The sequence below is a fragment of the Mytilus trossulus genome, chromosome 12 (assembly GCF_036588685.1).
Source record: "Mytilus trossulus isolate FHL-02 chromosome 12, PNRI_Mtr1.1.1.hap1, whole genome shotgun sequence".
Taxonomy (NCBI): domain Eukaryota; kingdom Metazoa; phylum Mollusca; class Bivalvia; order Mytilida; family Mytilidae; genus Mytilus; species Mytilus trossulus.
In genome coordinates, this window is record NC_086384.1 from 10111641 (window position 1) to 10133979 (window position 22339).

At 31.7% G+C, this 22339-nt stretch overlaps 1 protein-coding gene across 1 annotated transcript; it reads right to left on the reverse strand.

Moving 5' to 3' along the window:
* Positions 1 to 1914: 1914 nt before the first annotated feature.
* On the reverse strand, positions 1915 to 19016 carry LOC134692681 (uncharacterized). The gene is made up of 9 exons (XM_063553153.1): positions 18902 to 19016; positions 17336 to 17492; positions 15602 to 15946; positions 14323 to 14760; positions 12750 to 12994; positions 9726 to 9993; positions 8484 to 8547; positions 4399 to 4442; positions 1915 to 3479 (listed from the first exon to the last, which is right to left on the reverse strand). Exons 2-9 carry the CDS (start codon positions 17481 to 17483, stop codon positions 2212 to 2214), a joined length of 2820 nt encoding a protein of 939 aa, XP_063409223.1. The 5' UTR covers positions 17484 to 17492; positions 18902 to 19016; the 3' UTR covers positions 1915 to 2211.
* Between the last annotated feature and the right edge of the window lie 3323 nt (positions 19017 to 22339).

Sequence of the window (22339 nt, forward strand, 5' to 3'; positions counted from 1 at the left end):
GATATTTCTTGCCATTGCACAATACTGTGCAATTGAAAAGACTTGCTATTCCACAATACTTAATATAATAATTTTAGATCCTGATTTGGACCAACTTGAAAACTGGGCCCATAATCAAAAATCTAAGTACATGTTTAGATTCAGCATATCAAAGAGGCCCAAGAATTTAATTTTTGTTAAAATCAAACTTAGTTTAATTTTGGACTCTTTGGACCTTAATGTAGGCCAATTTGAAAACGGGACCAAAAATGAAGAATCTACATACACAGTTAGATTTGGCATATCAAAGAACCCCATTTATTCAATTTTTGATGAAATCAAAAAAGTTTAATTTTGGACCCTGATTTGGGCCAACTTGAAAACTGGGCCAATAATAAAAAATCTAAGTTCATTTTTAGATTCAGCATATCAAAGAACCCCAAGGATTCAATTTTTGTTAAAATCAAACTCAGTTTAATTTTGGACCCTTTGGACCTTTATGTAGACCAATTCGAAAACGGGACCAAAAGTTAAGAATCTACATACACAGTTAGATTCGGCATATCAAAGAACCCCAATTATTCAATTTTGATGAAATCAAACAAAGTTTAATTTTGGACCCTTTGGGCCCCTTTTTCCTAAACTGTTGGGTACAAAACTCCCAAAATCAATACCAACTTTCCTTTTATGGTCATTAATAGTTATCAAAAGTACCAGGATTATAATTTCATACGCCAGACGCGCGTTTCGTCTACATAAGACTCATCAGTGACGCTCTGATCAAAATAGTGAAAAAGCCAAAACATATACAAAGTTGAAGAGCATTAACCTTGTGTTTAAATTTCATAGATTTCTATTTACTTATACTAATGTTATGGTGCGAAAACCAAGAAAAATGCTTATTTGGGTCCCTTTTTGGCCCCTAATTCCTAAACTGTTGGGACCTAAACTCCCAAAATCAATACCAACCTTTCTTTTGTGGTCATAAACATTATATTTAAATTTCATTGATTTCTATTTACTTAAACTAAAGTTATTGTGCGAAAACCCAGAATAATGCTTATTTGGGCCCTTTTTTGGCCCCTAATTCCTAAACTGTTGAAACCAAAACTCCCGAAATCAATCCCAACCTTTCTTTTGTGGTCATCAACCTTGTGTCAAAATTTCATAGATTTCTATTAACTTAAACTAAAGTTATAGTGCGAAAACCAAGAAAATGTTTATTTGGGCCCTTTTTGGCCCCTAATTCCTAAAATGTTGGGACCAAAACTCCCAAAATCAATACCAACCTTCCTTTTATGGTCATAAACCTTGTGTTAAAATTTCATAGATTTCTATTCACTTTTACTAAAGTTAGAGTGCGAAAACCAAAAGTATTTGGACGACGACGACGCAGACGATGACGCCAACGTGATAGCAATATACGACGAAATTTTTTTCAAAATTTGCGGTCGTATAAAAACTAGATAATAATTGTAGTATTTTTAATATAGTACTACGCACCAATGAAAATTGTAAATCAGGAATATTTATGGTAAAAGAAGACAGCTAACTTCATAATGAATTTCTATATGACATACATAGAGCTGATACAATGAATTGCTGCCCATCTTGACTGATTATAATTGATTGGAATTCATATAGAAAGGCTTTGATATCAAGGTCATTTTGCAGGTTTCACCAAACTTAACATTATCATGATTAAAAAAATATATTTAATTAAAAATAAACTTTGGGTGCACACTTAACAACGATTGTATACAACAAACACATTTAATCCATAACAGAGTAGAAAACAATCTAAATACAATCACGAAAAATCATGCACTCAAACTCGAAAATGAGATTGTGGTTAAGTATAACCGAGTCAGACAGATGTATATATACTCCTTTAAATCATTTATTAAAACTAAAAGTAGTTGGATAGTTGTATGGCATTTGCACCAATTTTGAAAATTTCGTATTTTTAAATTGCACCAATTTTGAAAATATTGTATTTTTCATTTGCACCAATTAATTTTTCATTTACAATTCTGTACAACTTATTGATAATTTCTGATTACATATGTTTACTTGTGATTTGGCAAAAATTAAAATTAAAAATAGGCGTAATTAAAGTACAGTTTGGTGTACATGCTAAACACTGAGTTGAACTACTTGCAGTGACAGAAATTGTTATTTTATCTGACTGACCATTTCTATCCAGATCTTTTATCTTTCTTTTGCACATTTCTATCTAAATGACAACAAAGCACCATGAGGAAATTCACTGCAGCTAATGGAATTACCAGTGCTATCCTCTACCTTTAAAAGACGCCTTGACTTTTGTATCAACTCAACAAGAGTCTGTCTCCATACAAAAATAGTTTTACACCATATAAACTTTTCTATTTCTTCCACTCGAACTTTAGCCTGAGAACAGAAATGTTCAAATATAACACTTGCTGCTTTATGATCATCCTGGTCTTCATGAAGATACATCACATGACCTCTTCGTTGTAGCAGGAAATCTGAGAGCGCAAGTTTGTAATCAAATTGAGAACCAAAGACAAACGACTTTTTCATCCATTTTAAATTACTGTAATCATTGGTTACAAAGATTAAGTAGTAAAGTACTTGATTAACTTTAGAAATAACTTCAAAATTCAAGACAAACTCTGTTTCAGATTTGACTTTTAACCTTTCTGTGTAAATTTCAACTAATTTCTTTCCTCCATCAATTTGTTCCTCGAGTAATTCCTTACTTAAGTCAAACAATCGAGTAACATGCGGTTCTCCAACTTTCGTTTTTCTAAATCTATGTACAAAATTATACATAAAATTAATAAAAGCTGACTTCCTTGGTCCTATGAACTTTTCAACCCTCTCCATAGGTATTTGTGAATATCCGTAAGGATCTATGAAAGTTGACATGCATTCCCTTTCTTTTAGGTCTGGTGGATCTAAATTTTCAAATTCATCATTTTTGATACAAATAAAGATCGGGAAATCTTCATTTCGACTTGAAATTTCTACTTCTTTGATGGTATTTTTTCTTTTCTTTACTTCTTCAATGTTAAAAGCAATGTTATAAAATACAAATGTCAGCTTAATATTATCGACAAGTATCTTGAAACTTTTTTGGTTTTTCTCTACAAAGCAAAACCTTATTGAATAATGCTGCAATTCACAAGTGTGTTCCAAATTATCTTCACTAACAACACATGGATTATACACATTTGATAATTGTTTCGCAGAAACAAAATATTCTATTGCAACTCTCAATGCTATTACTGGTGACCCATACAACTCTATATTTGTAGAGTTTCCCTCATTAGAGTAAACAGGAGACCAGTCGTTTGAATAACGATTCCCTTCACCAGCAAATACATCATACACATGGCTAACTAGACCAGCATCTTGTGTTTCAGCAATAAACTGTTGTAGGTATTTCTTATATATGCATCTTTTGATGAAACCATGAGGTGTATCTTCTTTAAAAAAGTCGGCTTTTCTATTTCCTGTAAAAAATAAATGAAACAAAAATTAGAGTAAAATTAACGATCTGTTAAAAGTAAACTGTGATTCAAACATTTATACTAAAATTTAAATTTCTGACAAAAATTTCAACATAAATCCTATTCTAACAAAGGAGGATTTATGGTGGGCAAGGAGCCTATATATAGCTACCTTCCCACTTATGGAGAACATTTGATTGATTATTTAGGGAATCATTGAAGCATGGCTAGAGCAGGCAGTCAGTGGCCCCCTAGGAAAATTTCTGGATCTGCCAGTGATTTAACTTTTTTTTATGTTTGAAAAATGGAAACTGGGAAATGATGAAGTTTGAAATAAGACTTTCTTAAATGTGTTCTATAACTACAAAAACAATAAACTACACAGAGAACAATAACCAATAGGACAATAGAACTGACAAAAAATTTGAATAAATTGACCAATAGGAGATGTGTCTATGGAAAGTGTCATTTGGTTTGAAATAACAGATTTTGTTTGGCTGATCATTTTGATTATTTCTACTAAATAGTTTATGCAAAAAGATACAAAAATAAATATAAAGTTTTATAAGGTGTTGACTGATACTTTCATCTACTGTAAATTCAGAAATTATTGCATCATATATCTCAATAATTAAAACTCTCATTTTCAAATTTGGTATATCATTTAAACAGGATTTTCCTCAATCACAAACCAAAAATTGCATAAATTGTTGACATAAATGACAAAATCATAATAATGAATGCCCACAATAATTTCTGAAATTACAGTATGTTGACTTTATACATGCTATAATTGTAGATCTTGTTCTGCTGTTAACATTAATTGATAACACCAACATCCTATTATCCAGTTAAGGACTTTGTCAATCCATGCCAATAATATGACAATACTAATTTTAAACATGACCAAAGGAAATATTACCTTTCACTTCTATCTGTTCTTTACTTGTCTTTGCTTTTGAAGACCTGTAACAATTAGCATAGTATCTGGTTAAGGATAATTATTGTGTTAAAAATCGTTTTGATTATCATTGTAGGTATAGATTAATCTCCTAGTAAGGGCATGTGATTCCTCTTTTTCGTATGTTTAGTGATGCTCGAGTCCATTTTTTTTGGAAATCAAAAACCTTCTTCAAAAGTTCAAGAGCAGAAATATAACTGAAAAAGACTTACAGCATAGCAAAACACAGATAAGAAATTAGACATTTGCATGAACGTAATTCAATTTTAAAAGATTATAAAAGTTTTATAACAGTAAGTTCAAAGTATGAACAGATTACATAAATAAGCTCTTTTTTTACAAAAACAATACATGTATATGAACTACCAAACAAAAATTGACAGTGTGCAAAACAGAAGCAGACGAATCTAAAGGGAAAATAAAACAATCTGGAGTAAAAAAAAACAAAAAAACTTGAAACAATACAACATTGTTACACCACAATCAAAATAAAAAAATCAAAGTGCTTGTAGGCACAGAAGAGTTACTATTGTGTTAATTTATCAGTTGGAATTAAAATTAAATATTGCATTGTCAATAAAGCATTGGTTGTTAATTCAACTACAATTCTGGACAAAGGGAGATAATTTCAAAGATGACTTTAACAATGACATCATTTATATTTTTCAGAACACATATTAGATACCTGCACCTTGTAAAACTCATGTATTTTTTTTTGATAGGGGCAACATTGTTTTGTGACTTGAATATCTGAGCATATATTACATTGATAATTTTTTGGAAATATTCATGAATAAAGGATGTATAGAATGTTATGATCAATGCACTATATTTTGTGTTTTAAAAAGGCAGTGATAAGCTTTGGAAGATTTAGAGTCAGTAACATGGGGTTTTGATTGCATTTTATGCAATTTTTATCCAAAAACCAATTAAAAGCCAACAAAAAGAATATTGAATAAAAAATTAGGACAGAATGCTTTTGAACCTATGTATTAAGATCTGATCTCTGCTGCTATTGAATGAAAATTAGTCTTCAGGATAATGTTTTGAATCCACAGGCCCAAAGCTCAACCTTACATACATTTTGGATAAACTCTATTGGCCTGAAGACCTGATTTTTACAAGCCCGACATCAATTTTACTAGCCTGGACAGGTGATATAAAAAAGAAGATGTGGTATGATTGCCAATGAGACAACTATCCACAAAAGACCAAAATGACACAAACATTTACAACTATAGGTCACCGTACATCCTTCAACAATGAGCAAAGCCCATACCGCAAAGTCAGCTATAAAAGGCTCCAATAAGACAATGTAAAACAATTCAAACGAGAAAACTAACGGCCTTATTTATGTAAAAAAATTAACGAAAAACAAATATGTAACACATAAACTAAGGACAACCACTGAATAACAGGCTCCTGACTTGGGACAGGAACATACATAAATAATGTGGCGGGGTTAAACATGTTAGCGGGATCCCAACCCTCCCCTAAACTGGGACAGTGGTATGAGAGTACAACATAAGAACGAACTATAAAAATCAGTTGAAAAAGGCTTAACTCATCAGATAGACAAACTAGAGGCTCTCAAGAGCCTGTGTCGCTCACCTTGGTCTATGTGCATATTAAATAATGGACACAGATAAATTCATAACAAAATAGTGTTTTGATGATGGTGATGTGTTTGTAGATCTTACTTTACTGAAATTCTTGATGCTACACATCTCTTTACATAATGAACTTGGCCCAGTAATTACGGTGGAAAATATTTTCGAAAAATCTACAAAAAATTATAAAAAATGTTGAAAATTGACTATAAAGGGCAATTACTTCTATAGGGGTCAACTGACCAAATCGGTCGTGTTGACTTATATGTAAATCTTACTTTGCTGAACATTATTGCTGTTTACTGTTTATCTCTATCTATAATATTATTCAAGATAATAACCAAAAACAGCAAAATTTCTTTAAAATTACCAATTCAGGGGCAGCAACCCAACAACGGTTTGTTTCGATTCATCTGAAATTTTCAGGGCAGATAGATCTTGACCTGATAAATAATTTTACCCTTCTCAGATTTGCTCTTGATGCTTTAGTTTTTGAGTTATAAGCCATAAACTGCATTTTACCCCTATGTTCTATTTTTAGACGTGGTGACCATCTTGAATAGTTGACCAAGTCACCGGACACAATTTTTAAACAAGATATCCCAATGATGATTGTGGCCAAGTTTGGTTTAATTTGGCCCAGTAGTTTTAGAGGAGAAGATTTTTGTAAAAGTTAACGATGACGCCGGACGCAAAGTGATGGGAAAAGCTCACTTGGCACTTTGGGCCAGGTGAGCTAAAAATACAAGTGGACGTGGCCGGGTATTTATACATCCCGACACAAAAAGACACAATTAACAGATCTGAGAGTACTCACAGTTATCTGACAGCTAGTTCAAAGCCACTAACAACTAATAAAAGAATCATGCCTCTAAGACTAAACAACCAATCCGTACTTATCCAACATACAATGGATTTAGTGTAAAGACGTCATAAACAGCCAGAGAAAAACATGAACTTGTACAATGCCAAGTTACAGGTATCGACAGATTGTAGATCCATGAAAATGTATATATGCATATAACATACTAGTAATATTTAGTTAGCTTTTGATAAACTGATAACAAAATCAATATTTATACCACTAAAAACAATATTCAATGATCTTATTACAGTGTTGAATAGGTAACCTTTTAGAATAAGTTTATTTAAAGGAGCGATAAGTTTACCAGGATAATTTCTAAATTTCCAGGCACGGTTAACAACATTTCCGTAAAAATGAGGATGTGCCATCCCGTTTGAAATAAGTTTTCTACAGGTACAACCAAACTTCAAAACCAAATCTTTATGTATATGGAAAAATTTAGTAAAGGTTTTAAGTAATTTATGGTAACGATATCCCTGGTTTAATAATTTACCAGTAATACATAGGTTGTGTTCGTTAAAAGCAAAAATGTTACAACAGACAGGGGCATAGCAAACAAGTTGTGAAATATAAACACTGTAAGATGGTGCCAAAGGAACATCACCATCTAAAAATGGAAAATTAACAATATGGAACGAAAAATAGTCTCTTTTGTCATAAATTTTAGTGTGTAGTTTTCCGTTGAAATATCTAAATCCAAGAAAGGACAGTTATTACTGAATACATTAGATTTATTTAAAGTAAGTTCCTTAGGGTAAATTTCAGAAGTATATTGAGAAAATTCTTGATTATTTAACAAAAAAATATCATCAAGATAACGGTAAGTGTTGTTGATTTATCAATTAAATGCAATTTTAACGGGTCTTTGCTGAGTTTTGTCATGAACTGTGATTCGTAACAGTACAAAAACAAGTCTGCTATTAAAGGGGCACAATCAGTGCCCATGGGGATACCTACAACCAGTCGATAAACTTTGTTGCCGAAACGTATGTTGAATACCTGTGGTTAAGCATAAAGACTGATGTCTTTTTCCATTACATCACAGTATTTGTCAATGTCACCAACAATATCCTTAATTTTCACATCAGTCATCTTCCATTAAAGTTACATTAAAATGAATAATATAAACTCCCTTTGTGTATAAAGCAGTAAGCATTGTGTATGAGTTTTGTAACATCTGGTTGGGGCAAACTTAAGTAAGAGAATTGAAACGAACAAGTCTGCTATTAAAGGGGCACAATCAGTGCCCATGGGGATACCTACAACCTGTCAATAAACTTTCTTGCCAAAACGTACATTGAATACCTGTGGTTAAGCATAAAGACTGATGTATGTATCCTCTAAGTCAACCATTTGTGTGGCTATTTTTTCGACAATTCTCATTCCACAATATTGTAATCATGGAAATGAAGGAGATTGTGGCAAAGTCATGAACAACAAATGAAAAATATATGAGGTAATCTGTGATACTTCAAATTAGTTAACGAAGTATCCCAAGTCCAAGAAGTATATCTAATTGTTTTCTTTGATAAAAAACACAATGTTTTCATTGTACTTTACATACAACTTACCTTCCATGGAGGTAGTTAGTTGGTTCAGATTCCTGGAACTCCTGATGATTATCCCCAAACTCTCCTGTAAATGTAATTGAAACATAAAAATCATTCATTGATTTTCTATTTGACCAAAAAACATAGAACAAACAAGAATGTGTCCAAAGTACACGGATGCCCCACTGGCACTATCATTTTCCATGTTTCATGGACCGTAAAATTGGGTCAAAAGTCTAATTTGGCTTTAAAATTAAAAAGATCATATCATAAGCAGCAAGTGTACTAAGTTTCAAGTTGATTGGACTTCAGCTTCATCAAAAACTACCTTGACCAAAAACTTTAACCTAAACTCCCATTTTCATTTTCTATGTTCAGTTGACCATGAAATTGGGGTCAAAAGTCTAATTTGGCTTTAAAATTAGAAAGATCATATCATAAACAACAAGTGTACTAAGTTTCTAGTTGATTGGACTTCAGCTTCATCAAAAACTACCTCGACCAAAAACTTTAACCTGCTGACGAACTAACGAACGGACGAACGGAGCCACAGACCAGAAAACATAATGCCCCTCTACTATCGTAGGTGGGGCATAATGATACATCTTTTTGTGATTTTTTTTTTAATTCTTTGATACCTGTAAACTGGTACAATTTTTTTACTGTTAAATAGCTTATATGTTTATCAAATACACCTGGTACAATTACATTTTTTGTGAGGACTGTGTCCATGGGACACAGATATCATGCACCCACTTGTATATTATATAAAGTTATAAAGGGACATAACTTAAGAACTGTAAAAGTGATGCTTACCAAATTTTTACTATAAATCAAGAGTTTGTGGTAATAAATATTGTGTTAGAGTTTCATAAAATAAAGTTAGGGAACAGAAAAGAAAATATCATCAATTTTTCCATTTATAAAGGAGCAATACTCCAGAATTGTTACAGTGACACCACCAAAATTCAAAACAATGGGTATAAAATTCAAACTATTCTTTATTGTAATACCCATTGTGTATAGGTTTCATAACATTTGGTTACGGCAAACTAGTCTAAAATTGGAGAAAGGAAATCAACTATGAGATGTACAGACGGACAAGGGTAAAACTTAGTGCCAGCTACAGCGGGGGCACAAAATGTTTAAAGATAAAAACCAATTTTAAGTTGTTTTAAAATGTTTGAGTAATTTTGGTCTTTTGTGGATAGTTGTCTCATTGGCAATCATACCACATCTTCTTTTTTATATTTATATCAATACCTCTTATCTGTAAAGACACATAATGGCACTCAAAAATATGACCAAGAACCAATGGATCCTGGCTAGTCTGCTCACTACCCTTTATCAATGAAAATCTGTCTTTTATATCATCAGAACTTGGAGTACTTTGTAATATTTTGATATCATGTCTTAACATTCTAGCCATAGCATCTACAACAACATGGTCGGCCCATTGTCCATCTTTTTCCATTACATCACAGTATTTGTCAATGTCACCAACAATATCCTTAATTTTCACATCAGTCTCCTTCAAATAAAGTAACATAATTTAAGGAATGCACCATTATGTTATTTTGAATAGACAGAAAAAATATTACAGTCATTTCAATTATAATTTAATTCTAAAATCCATTTTAAACCGTATGAAACGATGAAAAAACGTTAATGACGTCACAATCACATGACTAAATTATGTCTATGGGCTGATAACAAAATAACATCAGCCAATCAGAAGACGCGTTCAGTAACATCCAAAATTAAATTATATTAAAATGAATAATTTAAACTTCTTTTGTGTATAAAGCAGTAAGCATTTTGTATGAGATTTGTAATATCTGGTTGGGGCAAACTTAAGTTAGAAAATTGAAATGAACAATTCAGCAATGTTTCCTTTTGTAAAGGGGCATAAAGCTTTAGAAAAGTTTGAGTTTCACCACTAAAATTCAATCAACATCTGTTTTTTTGTGGTAATAAACGTTGCATATAGATAAGTTTCATAACGTTTGGTTGAGAAATTTTTAAGTTAGAGAACAGAAACCAATTTTGGGACCTATGGATGGATGTACTGACAGACAAGGGTAAAAATTATCATGCTTAATAATAATGCCCCCTCTGCTACAGAGGTGGCATAAAAAAGTGTTTATATTCAAGTAGTGTCATATCATTAATGTTACATGACCCAATTATATTAATGTTCCTTCTTATTAATTCCTAATCTACAGAAAAGTCTCTTCAATGTATTACTTCTACAACATATATGGCATATTAAAGGCAGAGGTCTGTGCCACCCAAAACTCAACCCAATTTTTAACCTGTACCAAGTTTAACTATAAGTCTTTCTTTTCCATTTGTTATTTTCTGTTGTTTTTCTTTGTTTATTCATCTGTTTTCTAGCAGAATTCTGGTCTCATTGTTTTTAGAATAGTTAACTTACACAATCAGGGTTACACTGTAAAATGAATATACATGTACATGTATTGTATTTAATTTTCTATAGGTACATGTATCCTTTACCAAAAACGCTTTAAATCATATTTGTTTTTTATTCATTACTCTGTACATAAATCAGGCTGTTAGTTTTCTCGTTTGAATTGTTTTACATTTGTCATTTCGAGTCCTTTTATAGCTGACTATGTGTTATTGGTTTTTAGAAAACGTTTACTCATTGTTGAAGGCTGTACAGTGAACTATAGATGTTAATTTCTGTTTCAATTGGTCTCTAGTTAAAATCAAAGTCATTCTACAATTCTTTTTTTTTCATATTTAAAGATTGGTCTAGATTTTATCTTTGAAATATTTAAAGAAGCTTAAACTAATACCCGTACTTATAATTACATAGTAGTCAAATCAAACCAAGTTTGAACCTCAAACAATTTTCAACAGAAAATGTTTTACTTCTAATCTATATAGCATTAAGCCCCGAAAAAAGTCCAATAAAATCTAAATTGAGGTAAACTCAAATTTTGCATTTTTAATTTCTTATATGGAAATTAACATTGGGAAGGAAGAGAACTCTGCAAAAATCAGCCCCTTTTTTGTCAAGTTTTTGGTTGATTTTCTTAAAATTCATGTAAAATATGATACTTTGATGGGTTATACAGGGGCGGATCTAGCCATTTTAAAAGGGGGGGTCCAACTATATGTCCCCATTCAAATGCATTGATCGTCCAAAAAAAGGGTGGGTTCCAACCCCCAGAACTCTCCCCCTGGATCCGCCACTGTTATAAGTTCATGTTTGAATACATAATATAATCTTCTGCTCATGAAATGTACAAACATGACAATACTGAAGTGCTATTGATATTTTTATTTTTTTGCACATTTTTCATTAAAGAAATTGCAAATCTATGGCTTTGTGACCATTTTGAAAAAATAAGGTGAATGTTTGGAATTGTTTATATAGCTGTAAAGTATTATTTGTACAGCATCTATCTTGTTAAAAGAAACTTTAAACCAAAAAAAGAAGAATATATGCTTAATTAGTTTTATTCAACTTGAGATTCTTTACCTTGACATGCTGAAAAATCTAACAAATTGTCAAACTATGAATTATGAAATCTAGGTTGTAGCCTGATAAAAGATATGAAAACAATACATAAGTAAAACCGCCTATCAAAATCAATACATTTGTAATAACAGTGAAAACACTTTTAGAGTTGTTTGTTATACTCAAAAGACGGCTAAAATATCAAGAATCAATACATTCTGTCGAATAGAAGCGGTAAAGTTATAATTTTGTATTAATTAGTATTGATATTTGTGTCTTTTTTGCAGAGTTATCTCCCATATCAATGCATATCACCATAGGAATTTTAAAATCATTATTTTTTAGTTTTCCTCACCGTACCTTGACCTATAATAGTTTACTTCTACAAATTGTGACTTGGATAGAGTTGTCTCATTCATTTCATTGATACTCAATAACTACTCATACAACATCTACTCATATCTATATTTAAGAAGAGTCAGTGAATGATTACTAAACCCAACTTCTGTTCATTTCTACATACACATACGGTACCTGCCAACTGTCACTATTTGCTGGGGATTTCCCCCATGAAGGCCCCCAAATTGAAATTTTGAAAGAACAATTTCGTCCACTTTTTTTAACAAAACAATTAATTTTACAATGACTTATAGCTTATAAAAGTATGAAGAAGCCAAAAAACACCATAAAAATGTATTTGAAGGCCCCCTTGAAGGTTTTTTAGGACTATGACAGCCATCTTGCACGCAAAACCCCGATGGGCATTTTGAAAAGTTGGCAGGTATGAATTCATTTACCAGGATGATTCTGTTGTTTCTTATAAAGTCTGTGACTTTCTGTCTTAGGTACTGTGGATCAATGCTATCAAGTTTAAAATGTTGTTGGAGATTAAGTCTCTCAATCTGACTAGTGACAGCAGCAAAAAAACAGTTTCCATCTTTTCTGGGATTTCCTCTAATTTCCAAATTATGTTCTGAACAATGACGAAGTAATCTTTCCAATGACTCTCTTTCTTCTATGTTATCAGGTATGGAGTAAGTAACTAAAAGGATATTATGTTATTTAAATATGGTGAGTCAAAATTTTGGGCAAAACATTATAATACTTCATTTTTAAAAATTTAAATCAAATACTTTAAAATAAACTAAGGCCATGGACAATTTATTGTTGGTTTCCCCTAAAATGGGAACATTTTATAGACCTGACAGGCAGGCTTTTTTTTTTTTTTTTTTTTGTAACCATGCATAATTTTATATCTATATGTTTTGTTTCTATAGCAGAACTATAATCTTGCATATTTCCACACTTTTAGGTGTCTGTAAAAAAATAAATAAAAAAAAATTAAATTAAATGACCCAGCGGTAAACAGATGACTCGGTCGGGTAAGGTTAAACCATCATTTATTTTTCCATGGCCTAATATTAAAACTATTTTAATATTCTTGATCTGTCCTATTTGATGGGTTTTCCCAAGATCCTTTAAACTTACAGCAACAGTGTTGAATCTTCTTTTTTCACCTTCTTTTAATGATTTACATCTTTTAAAGGTTTATGACCCTTTCTGTAGCCATTTTTGTACAAACTTTTTAAACTTCAATTGTATCAAAACTACAGATATAATGAATAACAGAGATAGACCATTAAGTACATATACCAAGGGGAAACTTGATGCAAAGCATTATTATTTACTGTTTCATTGCATTTAATATAAAAAGAGTACTTTGAGACAAATAAACCAAGATTTTTATAGAAAATTCATAGCCTTTAATACATAAATTTTAAACATGGATAACTCAATTGTTTTTCTATGATGTGCTAGTGTTTATTTTTTACAAAATGTCCTTTATATCTTTAAATTCCCAAAAAAACTCGTTCTGAGTCACTTAAGTTGAGCGCACCCTAGAAGGTGTACTTGAATTGGTCTATATTTATATTTGCTTCAAATAATATCTAAATTTATAAACTTGCTTTAAGGAAATCATTACTAGCACTGCATGCAATAGCCCTCCATTTATCAAACACCGAATTGTCAAATATGAGAGTTAAAGGAGAAAGGCTGTGGATTTTCTACAAAAATCTTGGATTTATTTTCCACAAAATCCCATTTTGCTATTAAATGCAAAGAAACAATAAAAAGTAAAGCTTTGCAGGATGTTTCCCCTTGGTTACGGCATATGTACAAATTGGCCTATCTCTACTATTCATTATCTTTGCTGTTTTGATACTATGCAGTTTGAAAATTTCGTAATTCACATAGCTACAGAAGGGGTCAATAAACTCATAAAAAAAAGCTGAGAACAAATGTTACAATACCTTGACATCTATGAGTTTGATCATTGATCATTGATCATATAAATTACACACAACATACCTTGATTATTTCCCAATTGTTTAAGGCTGCTTACTATACATCGTAGCCATCTTGAACGATCTTCTTCATTTCCACTCATGACAACCAACTTGTCAGTTTTATACCAAAGAACAGTAACAGATCTATCTTTAGATTTGTAACTGTCACTTTTTACATTATGTTTGACAAAAGTTAAATTTTCTTTTATAACGTCCCTAACTATTTCCGTTGAGTCATTTTGTATGATAGTAACAGTTGTAGAATTAGAATTTTCTGTAATTGTTACAAAGAATGAAATATCTTCTGGTTCACTTGGTGACTTGTTACTGTTTGCAATTCCATCGTCTATTTCTTCTGAATTTTCTGTAATTGTTACAAAAGATGAAATATCCTCTGGTTGACTTGGTGACTTGCTATTGTTTTGATTTCCACCATCAATTTCTTCATTTTGATTTGGACCTGAAATTAACATCAGTGAGCAACACTCAATCAAAACAAATATTATGCTATTTTTGAAATCATTAACATCCCCTAAAACCTTTTCAACCCAATATCAATGTCATATTTTTAAGCCTGGGATTTCGGGATCAGGACCCCTCCAGCCCCTCCCCCCCATTACTGTTAATCAATGCACTATACCGTCATATTTCAAAGATAGTGATATACTGCAGCTGTGCTATTTGAGCTGTCAAATTGGTCAAATTGCATTGACTGTATATTCATATGTGATATACAGCCACTGACGGTATATCACCTTGTTTATGACGTTGACAATGTGTTTCCGTCGAGTTTTATTTATGACGTCAATAAAACATACAGGTTGGCGGCAATTTAACATTGATAGTTTTTACCCCAAATACTTCATTTTGAACAGTTATAAAAGTTGCAGTATATAACGAATAACCATACATAGTCTCGAAATATAAATCTGTTATTTGTACTTGGCTCGAAACAGGTTGGAATATTTGAATATCTTGTCAGTACCATAGGGTTATGATTGCATTTCATGCCATCTTTATGATTTACAGTATTTTTGGGGATATTATCCCCAAAAATACTGGAAACTACTTTCATTTGAGGTTTCACAATTGTCATGTCATAAATATATTCCTATATCTTTTACATAAAAATACAGCAAAAGTTACTGTAAAAGAAACTTATTATGTTTATCATTAAACTCATGAAAGCATCTTAAAAAGCTGAAAACAATTGTTAAAAAATACAATGTTTCATTTCATTGAAATTGAGCATTCGTTATATAAAGTTAACACATTGAAAATTATCCTATTATACACACTACCTTGATTATTTTCCATCTGTTTTTGGCTGCTTACTATACATTGTAGCCATCTTGAACGATCTCCTTTATTTCCACTGACAACCAACTTGTCAGTTTTATACCAAAGAACAGTAACAGTTCTATCTTTAGATTTGTATCTGTCACTTCTTACATTGTGTTTGACAAAAGTTAAATTTTCTTTTATAATGTTCCTGACTATTTCCATGGAGTCATTTTGTATGATAGTAACAGTTGTAGTTGTAGAATTTTCTGTAATTGTTACAAAAGATGAAATATCGTCTGGGTCACTTGGTGACTTGTCATTGTTTGCATTTCCATCGTCTATTTCTTCTTTTGGATTTGGAGCTAAAATAAACACCATAGGACATGACGCTTAATAAAAATCAGATACAATGCTATTTCTGAAATCATTATATATAACCCCCTTATAAATATTTACTGTCTAAAGTTTGTTTATCTTTTGAGGTGCTTGATATTAGGTTCCAGTATAATATGTTTAAGGCAGCAACCATTTGATTTTTAGGGGGGGGGGGGGGGGGGGGGGGGGGGGCTATAGATTTTTTTTCTGGACAAACCTTGTTTTTCACCAATTTTTTTTTGCGACAAGTCGATAACAATTTTTTTTTCTCAGACCGGTCAAAGACTGGAAACAAACGTTTTTTCCAAAAAAATCCATAGCCGTCCCCCCCCCCCCCCCCCCCCCCCAGAAAATCAAATGGTTGCTGCCTTATGACTTGACATTTACAACCCAAAAACTACCTTTAAGACAAATGAAGGTAAATTACTACTTATTTGCTAAAAATTGAAGGCTGTGACTTTGAAACAGTATTTTTACTATATATTTTTTACTATATATTTCCTGCACTGTATACAGTGTAAATGTCCTTTGGTTTTGTGTAATTTCTCTGAGTTTTACAGATTAATTTGCAGTCAATTTTGTACTAAAATACTTCAAAGTGTCTTTTAGGATGATGATTTCAATCTGTTTAATTTCTGTTACAGTTTACTCTGAAATATGTGAAAAGAAGATAAGCTTTTTTGTCCAAATAATGATTTGCAATTGTCATTCATGGTCTTTCATAGCTTACAGATGCAGTATGGGGTATACATGATGATTGTTAATTTTGAAGGTCTCATTGAAAACGTTTGTCATTTAATCTCAAATTTGTGAAAACCTGTCTTTTCAATTTGAAATCATTTATATATATCATATGTTTACTTCTTTTGTATGTCACAAACTTAATGTTTAAAGTTTATATGGCAATAAATATTTGAGTTTGAATTAACATGATTAAGTGCCAGTCTTTGTAAGAATCAGGCAATTTAGGTAAAAATCAAAACATGATCAGAAAAAAACCACCGAGCTAATCATTCTATTTAATACTAACTATCATCCTGAGTTAAAAATTATTAGTCTTTCGTTTGTGTGTGTCTGGTAATATCAAATAACTCCGTTAGAATATTGGTTAGAATGATAGCAAATTACAGAGTTATCTCCCCTTATTTGTTAATTTCTAGTGCATTTCAACCAAATTGTATCTTCTATTACCAGAACAGAAAACAGAAATGAATGTTATTTTTGTGCATAACTACGTATTATGAACTGAAATCAATGTCAAATTGGGTGGGTTTTTTGGGTCATGTTTTCATCACTGCCTGATTCTTAGGCAGACTGGCACTTAAGCACTCAGAACTGCCCAACCACTGAAAATCAAGGTCTAACTTATTACTTACCATAGTTTTTGATGTGTTTTCCTTGTTTTCCTTTATTTTCTTGTTGAGGTATTTCGTAAAACATATCACCCTTACATGACATTTCTTGTACAGGACGTGGGAACATTTCTGCAAATGCTGATTTCAGTCCATTATACATGTACATCATCTCTCATATCTGTTGAAAAAAATATATCTGGCATAAATCAGTGTTCTCCCCAAACCGTTTTAGCGTTGCCGTACCGTGACGCTATATTTTTTCACCGTGATGCTATAATAATTCCCATGACGCTATAATCATTTTGAAGATTTTTCTATGATATCATAAATATCTACATGTACATACATGTATATCACAGGATTGATTGATTGTTTGTTACATTTGTGGCAAACATTTTATGAATGTTCAGGAGACATAAACAAATTAAAAATAAATAAAATAGGTAGAGCCTACTTCTTGTGAAAGAGGTCAATTAGATTGTAGGGTGGGATAATAAACACTGCCACAGGAAAAAAAGGGATATTATTGGATAGGGACAGAAATCTAGCCTTGCAAAGAGGCAAAATACATTTTTTTTAACATTTACAAATGATGTACAGACCCTTTGTAAAGCAAAATATTGGCCTATGAAATATTGTACCACAAGACAATATTTCATAACTACAAAAATGTATGTATCATGAAATATTGTCCTCGTCTATGCATGGAAAAATGTCCAGAGAAGGACAAATTTTCATAGTGAAATTTTGTCTGTATATAGACAATATTTCACAGATGAATACTATGGAATTTTGTCTTGTTAGAGGGAGGTTATATTTTGTGTGAATTGAGACAATATTTCACAGATGTATACTATGGAATTTTGTCTTGTTAGAGGGAGGTTATATTTTGTGTGACTTGAGACAATATTTCACAGATGAACAATATGAAATTTTGTCCTGTTAAAGGAAGGTTATATTTTGGTTATATTTTGTGAGTATTGAGACAATATTTCATAGACAGATTGTCATGGAATTTTGTCTCCTGAAGGGGAGGTTATCAACATATATTCATGTAAGAGATGATATACAATGTAGGATATTTTTTCATGCGACATGTGCCTGTGTATTATATATTTTTACAAAATAAGTGATTGTCAGTACATTTCTTATATAGGTTAAACAATTCTTTAATCTACCATTTGTAATGTATCTATGCAAATTTGAAACTCACTATTAATAGTAATATTTACTATAAATTCCTTACCATACAAAACCATTTCAGCTACATATATAAAAATATGCATGCTGCATGCTTGTGTACTATAATAGTAATTTCTAATTGTGTAATTGTTCGATTAAAAAATATTTTCAAAGCCAGTATTTCATGGTGAAGTATTGTTATGAACATAGTGAAATATAGTCAGAGATTACTCTGACGTCCGACGGGTGTTTAGCTTGTCTGGCTAAACAACCGTCGGACGTCAGAGTAATCTCGGACTTAAGTGAAATATTGTCCAGAAGGAGGTGACAAAATTTTATGGACAAGGACACTATTTCATAATGAACTAATATACTAATCCATTATAAATTCCATTGGAGTGGTACCTTTGCTGCAACTGTTTACATACTATCATGAAATCACATAAAAATCATATGTCTTTCGTCTCATTTTTTTGGTAAAATTGTGTCAAAAACTTCGTGTAGAAAAGTGTTAGTACCTATGGCGGGTTTAGCTAGAAAATACGGAGTCAATCAGAAAATGTAGCACATTTAACATGTAAAAAACACAGGGGGGTTTCTTCCTATATAAAGGTATATATGTAAAGCAAAATTATATCCGGGTGACATTTGATCCGGAGGTTAAAATGTCACAGTAGTTGTTGTTATTTTTTATCCGGAGGAAAATATTTCCCTGGGATATTTTTTCCTTTGTCGTGAAATTCTATCTGGGTAGTTAACTTATTGAATAGTTATTAGAAAAAACTTATCCTTTAAAAAAAACCTATGAAATGATAATATTTAGTGTATTTGAATTAAAGCGAAATAGTTAAAAAAAAATGTATATATAAGGGAGCTACCATTTGATTTTTATGGGGGGGCTAGGATGAAAAATTGTGTCCTGCCTTTTTTTTTTATTTGTAATTTCTGTCCTGCCTTTTTATTTTTCAGTCTATTCGGTCCTGCCTTTTTTTTTTCTTAGCTTATTGTCACCGGATATATTTATCCATTTTGGTTCATGATTATGCATTTCATATTAATTGTGTTTTCCGTGTTATATGTTTTCCATTCATATCATATTCATCTTTCATATCATCATGTTTCTTGACGATTGACGACAATAGTTTTGCGCTGCATATTTTGAAATAGACTATAGCTTTATACGCTATGCTTTGCTTTACGTACTCAATATTTAAATTAGTACAATAGAAAGTTAAAGCGGTTCCTATTATTATTTAAATGATATATATTTATATTTAAATAGCATGAGTTATGCATGAGCTCAAAGCGCGGCAATACTAACCATATATATATTAATACAATTTCACTTTTATAGTTAGTCACTGGTCATTATTACAATCAGGGAGGCGGCAGACTAATGTCTACGCTGCAGGTACTTGTAAATTTATTTATTCTTTTAGCAATGTTTAAAATGTTTCAATTAAAGTAAAGTTATTTTAGTATTTCATATATAGAATTCAGTATGGCTTGAAAGCCGCATTTTGGTATATAAGTTAAGGTCAGAATAAAGCTCCGTTGCATGCAAATATTTCAGTATATATATTGTTCATATTTATTGGAACATAATTGTAAACTTGGTTTACAATTTGTATACTTGCAGATTTATATATAATAAAGTATTTATATATTGGACGACTCATTAAATGCAGAAATGGCCCACACGCATTACAACGACAAGTTTATGGGTTTATGGTGATTTATCCCTCATCCCAAGTCGATTTTATATGGTGTCCCATTTTTCCTGCGACATTATCCTGACTTTTTTTACAACAATTGTCATCCTGCCTTTTTTTTTTTGCCAAGTTACTCATCCTGCCTTTTTTTTTTACTCAAAATCCTGTCCTGCCTTTTTTTTTCAAATTTCATCCTAGCCCCCCCATAAAAATCAAATGGTAGCTCCCTAATGGAAATGATAATTTCACAAATTATCATTGAAAAACATTCCTGAAATATTCAAGTCAATATCATCCTTTTAAAAAGAAAATTATCATGAAACATAAGGAAGAAAACCAGGAGTAATTTCAATAAGGTTAGTGAAATATATGATCATATATGTAAAAGTGAGTTGTTTTCAGAACTCAGTACAAATATAAACAATTTATAAGTAAGGTAGAAATATAGTTGCATTACTTCTGTTTACAGTAATAGAAGAATTTGAGTATGATGATATTTTTAACTATATAAATAGTTTTGTCTGGGGACTGACAAAATTATAGTTGTTAATTATATGGAAATCAGATATGTCATAGCATAATGATATATTGGAACAAAAGCATGTTTAAAAGCTGGATAGTATTTACCTGTGAAATGTTATCTGTCTTATTAAATCAAGTTGTAAGTCATCTTTTTAAATAAATGGAAATATAAAAAATAAGATTCAAGGAAAAATTTCACTATGAAATAGATCATATTATATTAATATCTTTAGAATATAAATTCCTCATAATTACCTCCCTTTGATAAATTATGCAAATATGTTCTACCTAAGTGAAACATTTTATAATTATAGACGGGTATATATTGATTATGAGTGACGTACATAGTAGTTAATGGTACTCTATTTCACACGGTTCTGTGAAATATAGTACGGCAAATATGTACCGGTACATACTATCCGCATAACACAGATAGATTTTCACTCCTCTGGAAAAAATCAACCTGTGAAATACCATGCTTGGAAAAAAATTACCGGGACAAATTATCCTCAGGATAAAATAACCCAGAGGAAGAAATAAATCGTTACATATACACATGTGCCCACAGGCACTTGTTTCTGTCAATATGGGGTTTACTATCCATACCAGTACAAAAAGTTTTTTTTTTGTACTGGTATGGATAGTAAATCCCCATATTGACAGAAACAAGTGCCTGTGGTCATAAATATATGAATGGGTTATGATTTCGCTGTGAAATATATGTATAGGTAGGGATTTCACAATTATTCAATATATGAATGTGGGTGTTTTTAAAATCCCAGCTGCACACCTGTACCTAAAATCCCATGCTGAGACCCCCCCCCCCCCCCCCGTGGTAAAAAATAACCTTGCGGTGTTTTTATAAACCATATAAATCAGTAATCAGCTGTCTAGAGTCAGCTGTCTAAAACATATTTCTTCTCATTAATCACCGTCGTCATTATCTTTCACAAAAATCTTCTCCCTTTAAACTACTGGGCCAAATCAAAATTTATACACATTTGGCCAAAATCCGATCATAAAGGTACCTAGTTAGAAAAATGTGTCCGGTGATACAGCCCGCCCACCAAGATGGCCGACATGGCTAAAAATAGAACATAGAAGTAAAATTCAGTTTTCGGCTTATATTTCTGTGATTTTGATGCAGCAAATCTAACATGGGTAAAAATGTTTATCAGGTTGAGATCTTCCCAGATAGCAATACTTTGTTTGGCCAACATTGGTGATTAGTTGGCACAGTTGGTAAACAGTTGGCGTTGGCAGGACAACAAGAGACCAACGTTGGTCCAACAACACTCAGCCAACAGTTGTTTTGACACTGTTGGCCCCTCGTTGGCCCAACAACTTGGCACCAACTGTCATTTTTGTATGGTTGGCCAAATGTTGGCCCAACATTTTCTTACCAACTGTTATTTTTAAAAGTAGTTGGTCCAATGATATTCGACTTATGTCGTCCATTAGTTCAGTGTAAGATCTTCTGACTGGACCCACTGAACCAATTTTAAACAAACTTTATTTGAATGCTCATTCTTAGGATATATTTCATGACAATATTGAAATATAAGCCAACATTGTGCCAACAATATGCCAACGTATTAAGTACTTATCT